The 16752-nt window shown below is 38.7% G+C and overlaps 3 protein-coding genes across 10 annotated transcripts; 2 read left to right on the forward strand and 1 right to left on the reverse strand.

Annotated features, from left to right (window-relative positions):
- Positions 1–969: 969 nt before the first annotated feature.
- Positions 970–2378, reverse strand: LOC122038001. The gene is made up of 3 exons (XM_042597531.1): positions 1587–2378; positions 1381–1444; positions 970–1276 (listed from the first exon to the last, which is right to left on the reverse strand). Exons 1-3 carry the CDS (start codon positions 2211–2213, stop codon positions 1266–1268), a joined length of 702 nt encoding a protein of 233 aa, XP_042453465.1. The 5' UTR covers positions 2214–2378; the 3' UTR covers positions 970–1265.
- Positions 2379–3074: 696 nt separating this feature from the next.
- Positions 3075–6458, forward strand: LOC122038000. 2 transcript variants are annotated; one of them, XR_006127780.1, is made up of 3 exons: positions 3075–3973; positions 4190–4371; positions 6337–6458. XR_006127780.1 is itself a non-coding variant. In XM_042597530.1 (2 exons), the coding sequence occupies exons 1-2, from the start codon at positions 3254–3256 to the stop codon at positions 4250–4252; spliced, it is 783 nt and encodes a 260-aa protein (XP_042453464.1). In that variant the 5' UTR covers positions 3075–3253; the 3' UTR covers positions 4253–4484. The 2 variants fall into 2 exon arrangements, 1 of the variants encoding a protein (XP_042453464.1); XM_042597530.1 differs by lacking the exon at positions 6337–6458 and having other exon boundaries at positions 4190–4484.
- Positions 6459–10296: 3838 nt separating this feature from the next.
- Positions 10297–13137, forward strand: LOC122038002 (alpha/beta hydrolase domain-containing protein 17C-like). Of its 7 annotated transcripts, none has more exons than XM_042597534.1 (4): positions 10771–11137; positions 11417–11453; positions 11560–11768; positions 11846–13137. In XM_042597534.1, coding segments are annotated over exons 1-4 (255 nt in total). In that variant the 5' UTR covers positions 10771–11135; the 3' UTR covers positions 11853–13137. The 7 variants fall into 7 exon arrangements, 3 of the variants coding, with proteins under 3 accessions (XP_042453468.1, XP_042453469.1, XP_042453467.1); XM_042597535.1 differs by having other exon boundaries at positions 10773–11137; positions 12505–13137; XR_006127782.1 differs by having other exon boundaries at positions 10775–11453; positions 11846–11893; positions 12505–13137.
- The last annotated feature ends 3615 nt before the right edge of the window (positions 13138–16752 follow it).

The raw sequence follows: 16752 nt of genomic DNA on the forward strand, positions 1-16752 counted from the left end.
CATCAATGACACTAGAAAAAGGAAAAAGAATCCAAGTAATTATTGGACAAAAACCCAGATATAACAATTGAACTATGATCTATGAAAAACCTTAGGAAATAACTGTTGCTTTCAAGCAGCCTGGTTGATAGTTCTATATTTAGCCTGAGACTGGACATGCAAAGTTAATCTGCCATAAATAATGAATGAAGCAATAGGCTCCACACTTTGTCTCCTAGAAGCTATAGCCTAGAGCAAAGGATGTATAAAAATGTCTAAAAAAACTGTTTGTATGTTGTCACTCAATCAAAAAAAATAAAAATCTCATATTAAGCTCTTTCTATGTTCAAATGGCATAGAACCGATCACATTTCTTATGCTCATGAGAAAAGAATATGATGACATGTTCAGACCGCAGTGGACTTTAGTTGGATCATAGAAACAACATATAGATGGTTAATGGAGTAATGCGAACTCTGGAAAAAGGTTATGAAGTATGTATGCAGCTCCTGTTCAATATTCTAAGCAATCCACTGCCGGTTTCCATATGAAAATTAGACATCTCTAATGGAGTACCTATTTGTAGCAAAATCAAATAATGATGATCTATCAAGTAAATGTAACTGATTACTTTGACAAGACAGATATAAGTATTAGCGTGGCATTTATCAAGCAACATCTAAAGTTGGCAAGCCTTTCTATTGAATTCCTTTGCCATATGCACCCATGACATTGAAAAGCTATTTCGTTTTGTACTTAAATCTTGAAATTGCACAAGTGATCCCAAGTCTTTATTAAGAAATGGATGCATTGTATATGTGATATGAGAGAAAACTGTTGCATTAATGCCAGAGAACTTGAAACTATCTTATACGAACAGCATATGAAGTAACGTAATTACATAAAAGTCTTGCATTTTAGAAGCTTCAATTTAATCCTCCTCTTGCCAAATAACAAAAGCTTCAGGATATTTGCATAATACACTGCATATTATTAAAACAACAATAAATGAAATATATTATCTCAGTCATTCCATACATTTTCCCTCTTTGAACAAACTATTTTTGTGTATTTAAAGAAGTTCAAAAAGAAATGAAACAGATCATCATTTAAAGAAGCAGCAAAATGTCACATTTATTTTAGTTAACCATGTGCTTTATAGGTTAACAAGGCATTCTACATAGAACAAGGTATTCTACATAACAAGGTTGGCTGTGACTAAAGAACAGAGACACGCAGCAACTAAAACATATCTTTTCCATAGAAGATGCCTTTAATTCACCAAATTAGCCAACTTCTGCAAAACAAAGAAGGAGACAAACACTACATTGAGCTTCTAATTTGATCAATTGCGAAGACAAAAAATAATAATAATAATAATAAAGGAAAAAAAAAAGACACCTTTCTCATCAGTTTTGTAGCTATCAGGTGTTATTTCTGACAACCACAAACCAGGAAACAGTGCCTGCAGGTGGATGAAGAAAATCACAGCACAATAAGCTAATGCAGGAGAAATCAAACTAAATTAGAATCTAAAGAAGAGAACAATCGGCATATCAAATAATGCTTCCTTACAAACTTCGTTTATTACCCAAAGAATCACTTACATCAAGTTCGCGCTGAATAATCTTAGCCCTTTTCTTTGGTCGTCGAGGGGGCTTCGTCCCTTTGATGGCAAAAAAGTCCTCCTCTATCTCCCTCCGAGTCAGCGAGACGGAGAACTTTGTCATTTCTCCTTTCTCCAACTCGTCTGATCCCATCCTCAGAGCCTTGACCGGAAAGTTGACCTTCTCAATCTCCGTAGCCCCATGACAAGGCGAGCAATGGTTGTCGTTCCGAGCCTCCGCAGGCGCATTACAGGCCGCCCTTCTCGTTCTCAAGTTCCAGGGTCGTTCAGCCTCAGAAATCGGTGCGGCGGAGGGATTTTTCTCCGATTCCCTTCCTCTCGCCTCGCCCTCCCTCGGCTCTAACACGCCCGGAGACGCTCTCGCGAGCGGAAATTTTGTTGGGGTGTCCGTCCGGTTCTGATCATCCGGTACAGTCACGGCGGATCCCACACCGTCAGAGAGTTTGGAGCAGCGGAGCACGCGCTGGCCTCCCCAGCTCAGGGTCGGGAAGGAGAAATTGTGAAGACGGCGAGATTGGGTAAGCTGCGGCGGAGGCGCAAGAAGTCTCTCCGCCACCGGCCCTTCCGATGTCACGTCGATCCCTTCCTTCTCCGGGGCGGTCGCCATCGGGGTCTCTTCCGTTCTCCGATCGAGAGAGCAAAAGAGAAGGGAAGAAGCCAAAGCAATACAAAGGAAAATTAAACACAGACACAGAAATATTTGTTTGTTTTTTTTTTTTTGAGGTTACCTCTCAGAACGTTCAGATGCGCTTTCGGTTTGGTTCTCGCTCCCGCAGGTTTAAAACAAGCTTGCATATAGAAAGAAGCTTCAGACCCAAAAGGCCACCACATTTTGAGCCATATACCCACCTCCCGTTGCTCTAACGATCCGGGTATTAAAACGAGTAGCCTCAGTGGATCCATAAGAATTTTATTCGTTCTCAATATGATCGCAACTCGATGCTCCTCAAGACGTGACCCAAGCCAAACCCGAACCATATTAAAAATTTTTAAATCACGAAATTATCGAGCAGCATATAATTTAACCAGAGCTACTTTCTGGTCTGAATCAGATTGGATGTTCGACTGGAAGAAGTATTGAATTGTGCCCCAATCCATATAAGCGTTCACCATCAAATCACCCGAAATCAAAGCCCAGCGGCCTGAATATGACCGGAGTCTTCGCGCGTGCATTGCGCGTGTTCCCACCCGCACTCGTCCCTGCTTTATGACGAAAGCTCACGTGACACACGAGGTGGGCCAGGGCCATTGTACCCTCCCAAAAACAATTGAGACGAGCGAGAGCGATGCGTTTAACTGAACCGTTGCCGAATGATCGCTGCATGAACTGAGGCAAGCATTACATTTATTATCAAGTAACCATTCGCCACGTCGGTTATTTCAGCCTGTCCCTCGAACCATGTGCCGCAAACTATTTTTTTCCCGAATATTATGTTTATTTTAATTCCATTTATAACCCCGGGCGAGTCCGCCTCTCTCATCCCTCCATCACCATTCACACGCGAGCGAAAGCGTTAGCTGCCCTCTCTCTCCTACCGGCGGTTTCCCGACTCGAGGAGGGCTAGCAGGTTAGTATTTTGCATCCTCTCCCAGTAGCACGAGCTCGATAGCCGGATCCGGTCACCATCGTCGGAAGGCCTCGGATCCATGTTTTTCTCGGCGGAGACGGAGCGGAAGCAACCGGAGACAGCGACGACGCTGCCGCAGGAGCCGAACGGAGTGGCTGCACAGGGAAATACCTGCGGAAGCTTCTCGCTTCCAACCATGAAGACGTGGGGTAGCCTGCAGGTGCTACGCTCCGTGAGCGTGAACGGCAAGGACGAGGCGGACGGCAGCGGCGGTGGCGACAGCGCTGGCGGACAGCGTCTCTCAGATACGGAGGGGATCAGGGCTGGTGATCCAGAGGGAGGCAGTGGCGACAGCAGCGCGGTTGAAGAGGTGAGGGAGAAGCTGTTGGTTCACCTCCGGGAAGCGGCGGAACGAATCAAGCTGATAGTTCATGAATCGCCACCGCTGCCGCCGTCTCCATCCAAAGGCGACGAGTCCAGGGCGGATGCGGTTCGGACGGAGGGGACCGAAGCGGAGCCGTCGTCATCCGCTCCCACGTGGCCGTGGAAGCTGCGGACGAGGCGAAGGGGGGCTAGGGTTCGGGCGATGTTCGAGCCGCAAGCGAGCGGATCGCTCCCTGCTGCCGGCGAGAAAAAAGCGGCGCGGCCGAGGTCAGGCATCCCTGAGCTGCGCGAGCGGCCCGATTTCTCGGTAACCCTTACAAGGGAGGAGATCGACGAGGACATCTACGCGGTGACGGGTTACAGAGCACGCCGCCGGCCTCGGAGGCGACCCCGTGTCGTCCAAAAGCAGCTCGATGTGAGTCCAAACTCGCTTTGCATCCATTTTTCTCATCTGCTCATTTTTTTTTCTTCTGCTTTTTATAGTAAACGAACATTTTTGAGGAATCAACAAAATCCTTTTTTAAGTCTTTCCTCCGTATTGAGCGAAGAATAATTTACTAAAAGAATGTAAAACCCTTTCTTTTTTTTTGAAAAACATTCATCTCCATGTTCCTGAACTGGTATTCTACAGCTGCTGTTCCCTGGTTCATGGCTGTCGGAGATCACCTACGAATCCTACAAGGTTACGGATTAGAAGCACGGCCGTCGGAAGCGGCGGCGGCTCAATACATCCGCCAATCCGCGAAAGAAGCCATATATCTTCTAACCTGCTTTCGCCATTGATAAAGCTTCTCCTAATCTATCGAGGAGCAAGTAAGTGAGCTTTTCCACGCCTGTTCCTTCCCTTTTGCTTTTTAACTCGCAATTAATTCCCAGTTCTTTTAGATTGTCGTCTCTTATTGTTCCATGAGAAAGCTAGCTTTTCATAATGCGTGCTTGTATTCTAGGGAAATTCCAATTGACCTGATCTTCTGTACCAATTAACTGAATTTTTCTGCATGCATTCGCTTCCCGTTCATTTCGACGAGCTGACGAACCGATCGTGTTCGGTTCATCGATAATAGCTAATTGAGAGTGAGTTTGATCGACGAGATTAATTGGTCATAGAGAAGAGGATTCTAGTGTTTGTGGTTAAAAGTGGAAGGTTCGTCTTACTCTAAAGAAATGGGAAAGAAATGAATTAAGGGGCCAACGGAGGGGCCGGGTGGGAGTGCGTGTGGATCGTTGTCCGTATGCAGTAGATAAACTAATTATTATTATTTGGTAAAATTCCATATTCGTCCAACAAATTTGTATTTTTTGCATTTCCATCCAAATAGAAGTTGTGCAGGAGCCCAATCTGACCAAATTAAATTAAGGATAAAAATTAAAAGAGTGTTTCACATTTAACCAACGAATCGTCAAATTAACGTCTCTTTTATAAAAGTCAGCAAATACCCACCTTGTCATATATTTTATTTTGAGAATATTTTTACTTACAATAATGTTGATCCTAACTAATGCAATATAATAAAATATAATACTTGATTCTAATTAAAATTATTATACATAGAATATTATTTATTAATTTAGTTACGATTATTTAAACTCTATCAAGTTAAAATCACTTTAAATTTTTGTAATTGCTATAAAGCGATAACATGTTGTAGTAACTAACATAGTTGATACAGTGTAATAACTAAGTGGTTGTTATAAAAAATTTAAGTGTTTTTTTTTACCAAGTTAAAAATAATTTTGATGGAGTTTAAGTAATTTTGATATAAATATTCTGATATATTAATTAGAGTTAAATATTATATTTTAGGATAGTTAAAGAGGTAACTGTAACTGTTATAGGTTGTTGTAGTAGCTTTAGTTGCTATAATAATACTGAAACTTAGGATCTGTTTAAGATAAAATATACAAAGGATATTGTTTTCGTTCCTTTTGAATTTAATTATTCATCTATTATTAATTAGACTAAATAGCATGGTAATAGTGCAACAGTAGGAGTCTTTTAAATTTTTGTAATATTTAAAGATTTAGTCCTAATTTTAATAAATTAATAATAGACTATTAATTTAAGAACATTGGATTGATGAACTATCTGATGAGAGTGTTTTTTTATTTACTCTAGTGTTCGATGATAAACTTTTATAAGATTTTGACCACCTTCAAAATTAATCAGCGAATACATGTGCCAACTTAGGAAAAAAACAATTCTACATTTATCAATTTAGTATGGTTTCAATTCCTGCTAAAACAGGTTTTTCTTTTCCAGCATCCTGCTTTCTGCTATTATTGTCGTTATTTTTTAAATCTGTGTACGAATCGAATCTTGATTTCAAAAAATGATTAAATTAATTAAAAATATACTCATGTCCCCGTTATTCGTCAAATGACAGTTATGGCATTGATTTAACGTCAACAAGATTAGTGGACAAATAGAAATCGATGAGTGAAAAATACGATCGATATAATAAGATAGAGAACGGGGACAAATAAAATTGACTTGTGAATTAATAGTTTCGATTGCAAAATTATAATTCTGGATGAGATTTGGATAAATATAGACGACGTATTATAATTCATATACCCATCCAATTAAAATAAATCTGTTTATTTTTTTAAAAATATATTATATATACATATAGAGCATTATAATATTAATTTTTGTTTTAAAAAAACAATTTTATTAAATTAATTAGAATTAATTAAAATCATTCTAATTTTAAATAAGTTGTTGCTACTATGACAATATTAAAGCGATTTTAATTTTGATCATTTTTATTAAATCAGAAAATTACAGGACATCATTAGTATTTGAAGCAGAACAAGGAACTAGTAGCTCATCCAGCTCATTTGGTCTCTTTCTAACATCGCGTCCTGTCAAACAAACTCCTAACCTAAAGCTGTTTTAGGCAAGAGTTACTCGGCCGCATGGAAGCTACGCCTACGCCGCCAGGCCGCTGCGGCCACGGCAACAACTGTAAGCCGGTTGCTGATGACTTCGAGGTGGTCGAGAATGCTCATCCATGGCGCATTCGGCTCTGTCTTGGTTTTGTTGCTGTCGTTCTTTGTAACAGATGGAGGAACAGCCCTCCAACGGTCGAATTGGAAGACATGGATGGCACCGGCCGGCTTTCTCCACGGCTAGATTTATTTCAATATTTATCGTGGAATGCTCCGTTGACCAATCTTTCATTCTCAAACTGCATTTGTCAAGTAATTGAAACTAGGGGTGGGCAAACCTACGGATCGGATCCGATCCGGTATTTCGGATCAGATATCCGCTTCTTTTTTTAAAAAAATCTGCGATCCGTATCCGATCCGGTATCCGACCACTATCCGATCCGAAAACACCGGATCGGATCGGATCGGACAGCCGGATATCCGCTGATCCGATTTTTTTCTATATTTTAATTTTTTCATAGGCTTGAAAATGAATTTAACTCATAACTTCAAATGTCAAAATTACATGCATATTTCTTTTAAAACAAAATTACATGCATATTTCTTTTAAAACAAAAAGACATTGGTTCACCCAAATGACCCAATAGTTTATAATCTTTAAAGCTTGATCTCAATGGCTTGAAGTTCCGTCTACTCTGGTCTACTCTGGTTTCTAGTGGCTTCATCTCAAGTTGAGCTTATATTCTAGTATTCTACAATAAACAAAACAACACAGTATCACAACAACTTCACATATTTTATCTCAACAATTTATTCAATCAAATATTACAAGATGATGTACCTCGACATTTTTCTAGTTCTAATACGATAAACTTAAGTCATATAACTCTCATCATCAATTATAAAGCTTGGTTGCTCCGTAGTTAACTCCTTCATTCCTACAAAAATCAACAATGAACAACTTATAAATATCAATATTAGTATATTTTAAACGATATTAATCAATTAAAAATTAAATAAAATAATTAGAATATTAAACCTTCTTCGAGTTGCTCCAATGATGCCAAACTTTCCTCAATTACTACAGCCTTTGTTGTACGTTCCCAATCTTGAGTGCAAATAAGGGCCTCAACTATTCTTGGGGTTAAAGAAGTACGAAATGAGTCAAGGACGCGACCCCCAGTACTGAAAGCCGACTCAGAAGCAACAGTTGTCACAGGTATAGCAAGTACATCACGGGCCATCTTTGCAAGAATAGGAAATCTCCTTTGATTATCCTTCCACCACGACAATATATTAAAATTTTCACAATCATTCTCAAGCGGTTCTTCTAGATATTTATCCAACTCAGATTTGTTCCTCTGAGGATGATCAAAACCAACCTCCATTTGAAACCTTGAAGTCAACAACTTTGCAAAATCCATAACTTCCCCTTGACGATTTTCATTCCTATTATTCAATGCACTATTTGAAGCGGAACTTTTTTGCTTGTCTTCTTGAGGCATTGAAGAAGTATAGAGCTTGAACAATTCATCAATAAGAATCTTCACATTCAAATTCAAGAGTGTACTTTTGGTATCATCAAAGCAATTACGCACAACCCAATCAACTAGATGCATCTTATGCCTTGGATCAAGTAACATGGAGATAAATATCAAATAGTTGATGTTAAGAATGTCACCCCAATACTTATCATACTTTAGTTTCATTTGTTCTGCCATTTTCCTACATCCTTCATCATCACTTTTGCACAAATTAGAGATCTCTAAACCAATGGCAAACACACTTTGTGCACAACTATTGCAAGTGACATAACGAGAACCGGATAACATCAAAGTAGCATCATAAAAAATCTTCAAAATTGGCAAGAAATGACTAACCCTTCTCCAATCCTCATCATTAGGACCTCCACTCACCTTCATCATCTCCTTATAGCAAGAAGAGTCCCTAATTATCAAGTTATCAAATGCTTTCTTAAACTTCACAGCAGACTCAAGCATCAAATATGTTGAATTCCATCTTGTTTCAACATCCAAACAAACAAGACTTTTACTTTCTATCTTCTCTTCTTCTACACAAGATTTAAATTTTTGAAGTCTTGCAGGAGAAGATCTAACATATTTCACTATAGTACGAACTTTCACAATAGATGAATCCATATCCTTTAAACCATCCTTTACAACCAAATTAAAGATATGAGCAACACAACGAATGTGTAGAAATTTTCCATCCAAAATACTAGATTCCCAATGATTAAGTCTTCTTCTTAAATAATCAACTGCCAAATCATTAGAACTAGCATTGTCTACCGTTACAGTCATAATTTTCTTAAGTCCCCAATCAATCAAACACTTTTCAACCCCTCGACCTATCAAATGCCCAGAATGGCCAGCAAGAGGACAAAAATTAATGATCCTTTTATGCAAAACCCAATTCTCATCAATGAAATGAGCGGTAAGACACATATAGCTCAAGTTTTGACCGGAAGTCCATGCATCAGTTGTCAAACTAATTCGAGAAGAGAGCGTCTCAAAAATAGTTTTCAACTTTCTCTTTTCTTCAATGAAAAATCTATAACAATCTCTAGCAATGGTCTTACGTGATGGAATTGAAAATGCAGGATTCAAACACTTGCAAAAGTATATAAATCCCTCATGTTCTACAAAAGCAAAAGGTAACTCATCCACAATAATCATCCTAGCAAGGGCTTTTCTACAAGTTGTTTGATCAAATTGCCAACAAGATGGAAGAGAGATTGTTTCAAAGACACCATCATCACGTACAATAGTTTTTGTTTCAACTCTCATAAGTTTTTGCTTTTTATCCATATTAGCAGGAAGTTGCTTACATCTCTTGATATGATTAGCTAAAGGAGTTGTTCCATTTTTTGCAGCACAACCAATTTTTGTATCACAATATTTGCACTTTGCATAGTTTATATCATCCACCATTCTATCAAAATGAGACCACCAAATAGAACCCTTTCTCTTGTTGCCATTGCTAGAACTAGAAGAAGAAACATCACTAGAAGGATGCTTCGGAGGTTTTTGACTTGTAGAATTAAGAGATTCTTTTTTCTCAGACATAGATTTTTCACTCATACCTATAGATTGATGTAGACTATAAGTTTATAGCACTGATAAATAGGAGAATCACAAATCCTAACGAACTAATCTAAATTTAACACAATACAAATAAACACGAAGATTAATAGAAATAAAACTCACCTGACAACAATTGTCAAGAAATAACTTTGAACTGGAGATAGATTTTCTTCTTTCTTCCGTATGTTCAATGTTCAGAAACCCTAACCAGTAACCACCGACCGTCCACAGCCACCTTTTCTTAAAACCCCTAATGTTCAAACTCTTCCAATAACCAATATTTTAATAATAATATAATATTATTATAATAGCAAATAGATTAGCCACAGGCCCACATGGCCCAGGCCCACGTGCCACAGCCTAAATGTATTAGGTATATAATATTATCATAATTAAAAGTATATAATATATAATATATAATAATATAATAATTATTAAACGAATAATATCATAATTAAAAGTATATAAAATAATAAATATTTTTTTATCGGATCACCGGATACCCGATTTTTTTTTCCTCGATCCGTATCCGATCCGATTATCCGGTAAAAATATCGGATCGGATCGATATCCGAATCCGATCCGTCGGATTCGGATTTTTTCGGATCGGATTGGCCGGATCAACGGATCGGATTTTTTTTGCCCACCCCTAATTGAAACAATTAAGCAGTGGTAGTTTCTCGGTCAACCGGTGATCGAATGTTAGGCCCTTCGGCGCAATTAGACCGCTGGATTAGAACATCGTCGCTGGACCACCTAACGGGGATGCGACCCAACAACTATTACATTTGACATGTGCTGTCGCATTTCGATTGGATGGTGCCAGTGCAATGATTTGATAAGATACCAAATCCACGACCCATCCTATTCGATGATCCAAATAACAGGTACGTTTACCCGCATTCGAAACTGCGGATTGGGTAATGAGAACGAGCGAGCGAGCAATCTATCGGCACAGGATTTCACGTCGCTTCGGTCAACCGCAGAGCACGATATCACTCTGATGATGTGCGCTTTATGAGACACCATACTTTGAAGGAGTATTACGCATTGGAGATGACGTTGGACACCAGCTCTCTCTTGTGTTATTATACTTGCGGAGTGTGGTGGGACCGCACCACGTTGTTGTTTCGGAAGAGGGGTCCCTTCGCATATTCGCCACGTGGTGCATGTAGCGGGCCCCGGCGACGCTGATCGGCTGCGATAAACACACCGCCGCCTCCCCCTCGTCGCCCCTGCCTCCTGGACCGCTCGTCCGACAGCGACGGAAGGTGCCTCGTCGCCCTCCGGGCCGTTGATGATTTCAAATCGTGGGAGGCGGCTAAGATGGGCGGAATTACGTCCTCGATCGCCGCCAAGTTTGCCTTCTTCCCTCCGAGCCCGCCCTCCTACGATGTGGTCGCCGACGAGGGGAGCGGGCGGCTCTCCATTCCCGGTATCGCAGTCGCGGGCCGCGACGACGCGCACGTCCTGCGCCTCCCTACGCGGAGGGGCAACGAGATCGTGGCGGTGTAGTTGCGGCACTCCCAGCCGACCGCCACCCTCCTCTACTCGCACGGGAACGCCGCCGACGTCGGGCAGATGTTCGATCTCTTTTGACACTAAAGAACTCTTCCCCAAAACAAAATGTCTTCTCTATAAGGATATTGTTGGTCTCTACTAAAATATCCAACTTGAAATCCTGAAATATGATTTATATGACAATTGGACGATAGGTAAGTCAATTGAGCTTGGCCAGCCCACAATTTAGACGCCTGGTATAGAGAACTTCGACGATGCATGTTGCAAGTTCAACTTGCTTTAGATAAAAGCCAATGATTGGGCTGTGTATTTAAATATTTGTCGACCCTCCTATTTTGCAGGTATGACTCCTCTGGTTATGGGCAATCCACTGGAAAGGTTGTGTTTTATCTTCTAGTTTGGCTCTTGCATGAGTTTTAGTTCATATAACATAGATTCTATTTGTCAAACTGTGTCATCTTTGTGAATTTATTTTTCTTTGCAGCCAAGTGAGTACAATACATATGCAGGCGTAGATGTAGTTTATAACTGTCTTAAGGAACACTATGGAGTAGCAGATGAGGACTTAATCCTGTATGGTCAGTCACTGGGCAGTGGTCCAACTCTTGATTTGGCCTCCCGTCTTCAGAAGTTAAGAGCTGTTGTTCTACAGAGTGCCATCCGATCCTTTCTGGACTTAGCGTACTGTATCCAGTTAAGCACACATTTTGGTTTGGCATTTACAAGGTAAGTTTTTGCAAATTCATAGTGATGATTTAGCTTTGTTGCAGAATATAGACAAAATCAACCTTGTCAATTGTCCAGTTTTGGTAATTCATGTAAGTTCATTTTGCTGGTTCTTGGATCTGCTTATTATGTTTGCATCTGGTGCTCTACTGTCTATTTTATCAATAAAATAAATTAAAATAAACAGTTTAGCTTTCTCTGCAAGTTATATCTTCTAGATATTGTTTAGGTTCTCATTAGCCTATTTTATACAATAAATTGGATTGAAGAAATTTTAGTCTGTTAGTTTCTGATCAACTTCTAAAGGTCGCAAGAAATCAATCTAGCTTTTGAGCCACAACAAGATAAAAGCAAACAATTTAAGAGGGAAACATCTAATTTATATTTCAAGAGGATTATGCAAGTCTTCTTGATACCATTTTATAAGAATATTGCCAAATTAATTCATTTAATTAAATGCATTGGTTTGGAGAAAGCAGCAAAACATATGTAATGTGTAGAAGAAATTGGTTCTTCATATAATAAAGCTATGATTTTCATATTCAAAACAAAACACTAAAGTTCAGACTCAACATAATTACCATTGATTTGTTTTGTTAGTCAAGTAGATGAACTATCATACCCAACATAGTTATTAGTATGATTTGTTGATGTTGAAAAATATACATCACCTTACTTGCCTGCTACTGGCTGGGTACTGCAGATGAAGTTGTTCATTGCTCGCACAGAAAGCAGCTTTGGCAGCTTAGCAAACACAAATACGACCCTCTTTGGCTAGACCGTGGTGGCCACTGTAATCTTGAACTTTACCCTCAATTCATCAAGCACCTCAAGAAATTTATTGCATCTACTAGATAGTGACACCAAGACAATTCAAAGGAGACGAAGCTAAACAACAATGAAGAAACCTGCCTATCTGAATCTACAGCTACAGATGATGAGCAAAGAGCTTGTAGCTGTTCTGAGATTGCAAGGAAGCGTTTGGACAGCCAGCTGAGAAAACCTCAGAAGGCAGACCAACTGGCGAAATCAAGAATGAGCACGGATCTTAGTGAGCGAAAAAGGAAGAAAGGCAAAGTAAGTTAAAGAATGGTCTCGAGGTCCTGAACAAACTGTAAGTTTTAACAAAAGAACTTTTGGTCCGATTCTGCTGCCAACTGTTGTTTTGTATTGGTGTCTGGAGTGTAATTGTGTTCCAGTCAAATTCACAAAGTGTTTCTATAACAAAGGCAGTGTCTGACTACATGTAATTCCTCAGTTTTAAGAACATACAGAGAAATTTGGGAGTGTAAATTGTATATATTTGGCAATGAGAATGATAATGGATTTTGATTGAGGGGTTAATGGCAATGGGAATGATTACTGGATTGATGGTGCTTGGTATAGATATTGGAATGGATATTATTCGTCCCCTCGGGGCGGTACGATAGTTAAGACATGGGGTGTTGCCACATGAGGTCTTGGGGTCGAAACTCGGCGTGACCGAGCATAACCTCTCTCATGTCTTGGCCAGTTGCACTAATGGCTAGTAGTCATCCACGATTTATCTCTTCCGTGTTGGCCTAGGGACGGGTTGGCGGGGGTGAGCGAATCGCCTTTTGCCACATGGAATGGATATTATTCCCATTAATGTTGTTTGATTTGTCTTAAATTATGAGATGGGAATTGGTCAAAATTCTCATTTTACCCTTATAAGTAAAATATAAAAATAATTACACAAAGTCATGGACTGAACTATGTTATTAAAAAAATGTAATATGGTGATAACAACTTTATCAATGGTCTTGCATAATCAAAATATCTATCACAATATCAAAAATGATTGAAGCAAAAAAGTATTCATCAAATCCAACGACGTCACAAACATATTATTCCAAGCAACTAAGTATAAAATCTTCAATTTCAGAGGGATCAAAACTAAACAATAACTCAACCTTCAGAGGATCTTCACAAATTACTTGAGTAGTCTTGTACTTGTTCTTACCAACGAAATCATACTTATCCAACATCTCAAGAACTTGTGGCATTTTTGAGGATTTACCTTGAACCCAAGATGACATTGACTCAAATTGTGAGCTAACAGTTTACATAAATCCCTCAACCTAAGCACTGAATAACTTGAAGTCAGAATCGACATTTTGCACAGCTTAAGTCTTTGCCCTCTTCGAAATTTTTTGAACTCTGTAAATGGATGATTTCTTTTTCTCCTTAGAGTGAGATGCCCTTGATGTAACAGAAGGTTATTGATTTTACATCGAATCAACTTCAACTCTTTTTTAGCAAGTGAATTGTCATTCGATATGGTCAACCCGGCATCCACATCAATGATGTTTTGTGCAGCCATCATAGGATCTTCCGCAACAAGGTATGTTGCTCTGTCTTTACCATATACCATCACTAACTCCGAAAAATAAGGGAATGCTACATTATAGAGACTTTTAGCGTCATTGTGATTTTATCCAAAAAAAAAAAAACATAACAATCAATTTAACATGAAAAAAAAATGACTAATACACATACCTTAATCCATTTAAGATACCATGTTTCTTCATAAGCTATCTTCTTTTCGACATCATTCCAAGTACAATCACTTTGCCTGCACATTTCATTGATAGCATGGAATTTCCTCTTTAAGGTTTTGATCTTAGATTCAATGTAACTGATATATTTTGTGAAAGGTAGCAGTTTTTGGATCACAATCTTTCTTATCTCGACCATGTAGCTGTTCTTGAACCCTCCATCTGTTTTCCAAAGAGAATCGATTGTCATATCTTGCAAACATCTTATTAATGCCCAACTCTCCTCTTCCGTCCAGAAAACTTTGTTTTTACCTCTTCCTCGTGCTACATTCTTTCCCACAGATTCCTCGGGATTACTCTCCATCCTACTATCCTGGTCATATCAGAGTCACATAAAATATAATATGAAGGGGAAAGAATGCTACATAATATGACATATATTATAACAATGAAATTACAAGAATATCAAATCTGATTGAAAGAATGTTAATAACATTAAAAGTTTTTTTATAGGCAACAAACCAAATAGAACAAACATCAAAATAAGGAGTACATATAAAAGTTTTCACAAAATTGCATAGACAATAGAACAAACATCACAACAATGAAAGTCATTTTATATCAAATACTTCATTTTCCCAATTGTTAAACATTTGTTGTGCTAAATAATTCCTAAATGCAGTCCACCGATTAGTTGGGGCAATTGTATGTATGTATTCCGTTTTAGTCCCGTGATCACTATCATCATCTTCACTTTGTTCATCTTCATCAAGAATACACTCCTGAGGATCATGACTCATGAATTTACGGATCAAGTTATGAAGCAAACAACATGCAATGATAATACGAACTTGGGTTTGCATTGGAAAAAAATGAAGGGGAAGCTAAGATTTTCCAATGGCCCTTCAACAATCCAAGACACTTCTCAATAACATTCTTAGCTCTAGAGTGCTTCATGTTAAAATATTCTTCGGTTGTCTCAGGACGATGAACTTCCCATTCATTGAGGTGATACCTATGCCCTCGATAAGGTGCCAAAAATCCATCTGAGTTGCAATATCCAGCATCGGCCAAATAATAACAGTCTAAACCAAGGACACTAGTTAATAAATGCAAGTATTCCGGAAATTTAAAATTTTGTCATAATTCCAACTTCAAATAAAAAGTATTTGTTATTTACTTTGAGGGACTTTAAGACCAGATGATCTACTGATGACATCACGAAGTACCTGACTATCATGGGCAGAACCTTCCCACCCAGGTAAAATATATATGAATTGCATTTGTGGACAACACACTCCCAACACTTTTGTTGCAATCCCGACTTTTTTTGTGCAATAACGTTGTTTTTCTTCTTTAGAGGGTGCCACTTGGATAAAAGTACCGTCTAAAGTACCTAAACAACCCTATAATAATTTGTAATTATAAGAATTATATATTGAAATAAAAAATATAATTAAACTATAGGTGATTAAAAAAATGCTTACCTTAAATGGTTTCCATCTATCTTTTTCGTAGTCATCGCGTATCGGTTCAGGTTTCTTGAGCAATATGCTATGCAGTTGTAAAATTGCTCGAAGACATAGATTGAAATGACGACTCACTGTCTCCTGACTTCGTTTAAAAAGGAGACTCATCGTTCGATTTTTTTATGATGTGCCAACACGTAGACAAATAAGGTCACAATTTCATCAATAGTGTCATTTTTTGTGGTTTTTAAACCTTCAACATCTTGAACCATATCATACAATATCCTGAATGTTCTCCTATCCATTCAAAGTTCACTAGTACTTATTTCATCGTCCCCTTGGATGGGTCTAGTGGCTAGCGCATGAGGTATTGCCACAATGAGATATGGGGTTCGAATCTCGGCAAAGCTGAGATAAATGCTTCCCTTATGTGCTAGTCACTATTCCAAAGGCTAGTAGCTGTCCGTGATTTACCTCCTCCGTGTTGGCCCTGGGACGGGTTAGCGGGGGCGCTGGGGCGAGCGTATTCGTCTTTTGCCACCACTAGTACTTATTTCATCACTCTCTTTTGTAAGGTTGAACATCCATTTCATACTTGCAATCGATTTATCCTTCCTACTTTTTATTTGACGAATCCTACTTCGACGATATGCAAATATTGCAATTTGATAAAGTCCGACAACCAAACAACCCATGAGCATTCCATACATATTCCACAAAGTGCATAATAATCCACGTCTTCTATAGTTTAATGGTAGTCATGTCATGTTTATCTACATCATATAACCAATGTCACCATTAATAATTCAGAACCAAAATCATACATGAATAAATATCAAATATCTCATGCATACATGAATAAATACGGAACTAAATCATAACAATGTTCAACATTTCAGATAAAAAACATGTAACCTCGTTGACTTATGTCTCCTACATAGAAAATTGGATTTAAACAGTGGC

This window comes from Zingiber officinale, chromosome 1A (genome assembly GCF_018446385.1).
Source record: "Zingiber officinale cultivar Zhangliang chromosome 1A, Zo_v1.1, whole genome shotgun sequence".
Classification (NCBI taxonomy): domain Eukaryota; kingdom Viridiplantae; phylum Streptophyta; class Magnoliopsida; order Zingiberales; family Zingiberaceae; genus Zingiber; species Zingiber officinale.

Excerpts from the sequence above, each read along its gene's own strand:
- LOC122038001 (XM_042597531.1), bottom strand. The coding sequence starts at position 2,213 with ATGGCGACCGCCCCGGAGAAGGAAGGGATCGACGTGACATCGGAAGGG. Across the intron at positions 1,445-1,586 it reads TTATTCAGCGCGAACTTGAT|GCACTGTTTCCTGGTTTGTG; the intron begins GTAAGTGATTCT and ends ATCCACCTGCAG.
- LOC122038002 (XM_042597533.1), top strand. Across the intron at positions 11,454-11,559 it reads ATGGGCAATCCACTGGAAAG|CCAAGTGAGTACAATACATA; the intron begins GTTGTGTTTTAT and ends TTTTCTTTGCAG.
- LOC122038000 (XM_042597530.1), top strand. The coding sequence starts at position 3,254 with ATGTTTTTCTCGGCGGAGACGGAGCGGAAGCAACCGGAGACAGCGACG. Across the intron at positions 3,974-4,189 it reads TCGTCCAAAAGCAGCTCGAT|CTGCTGTTCCCTGGTTCATG; the intron begins GTGAGTCCAAAC and ends GGTATTCTACAG.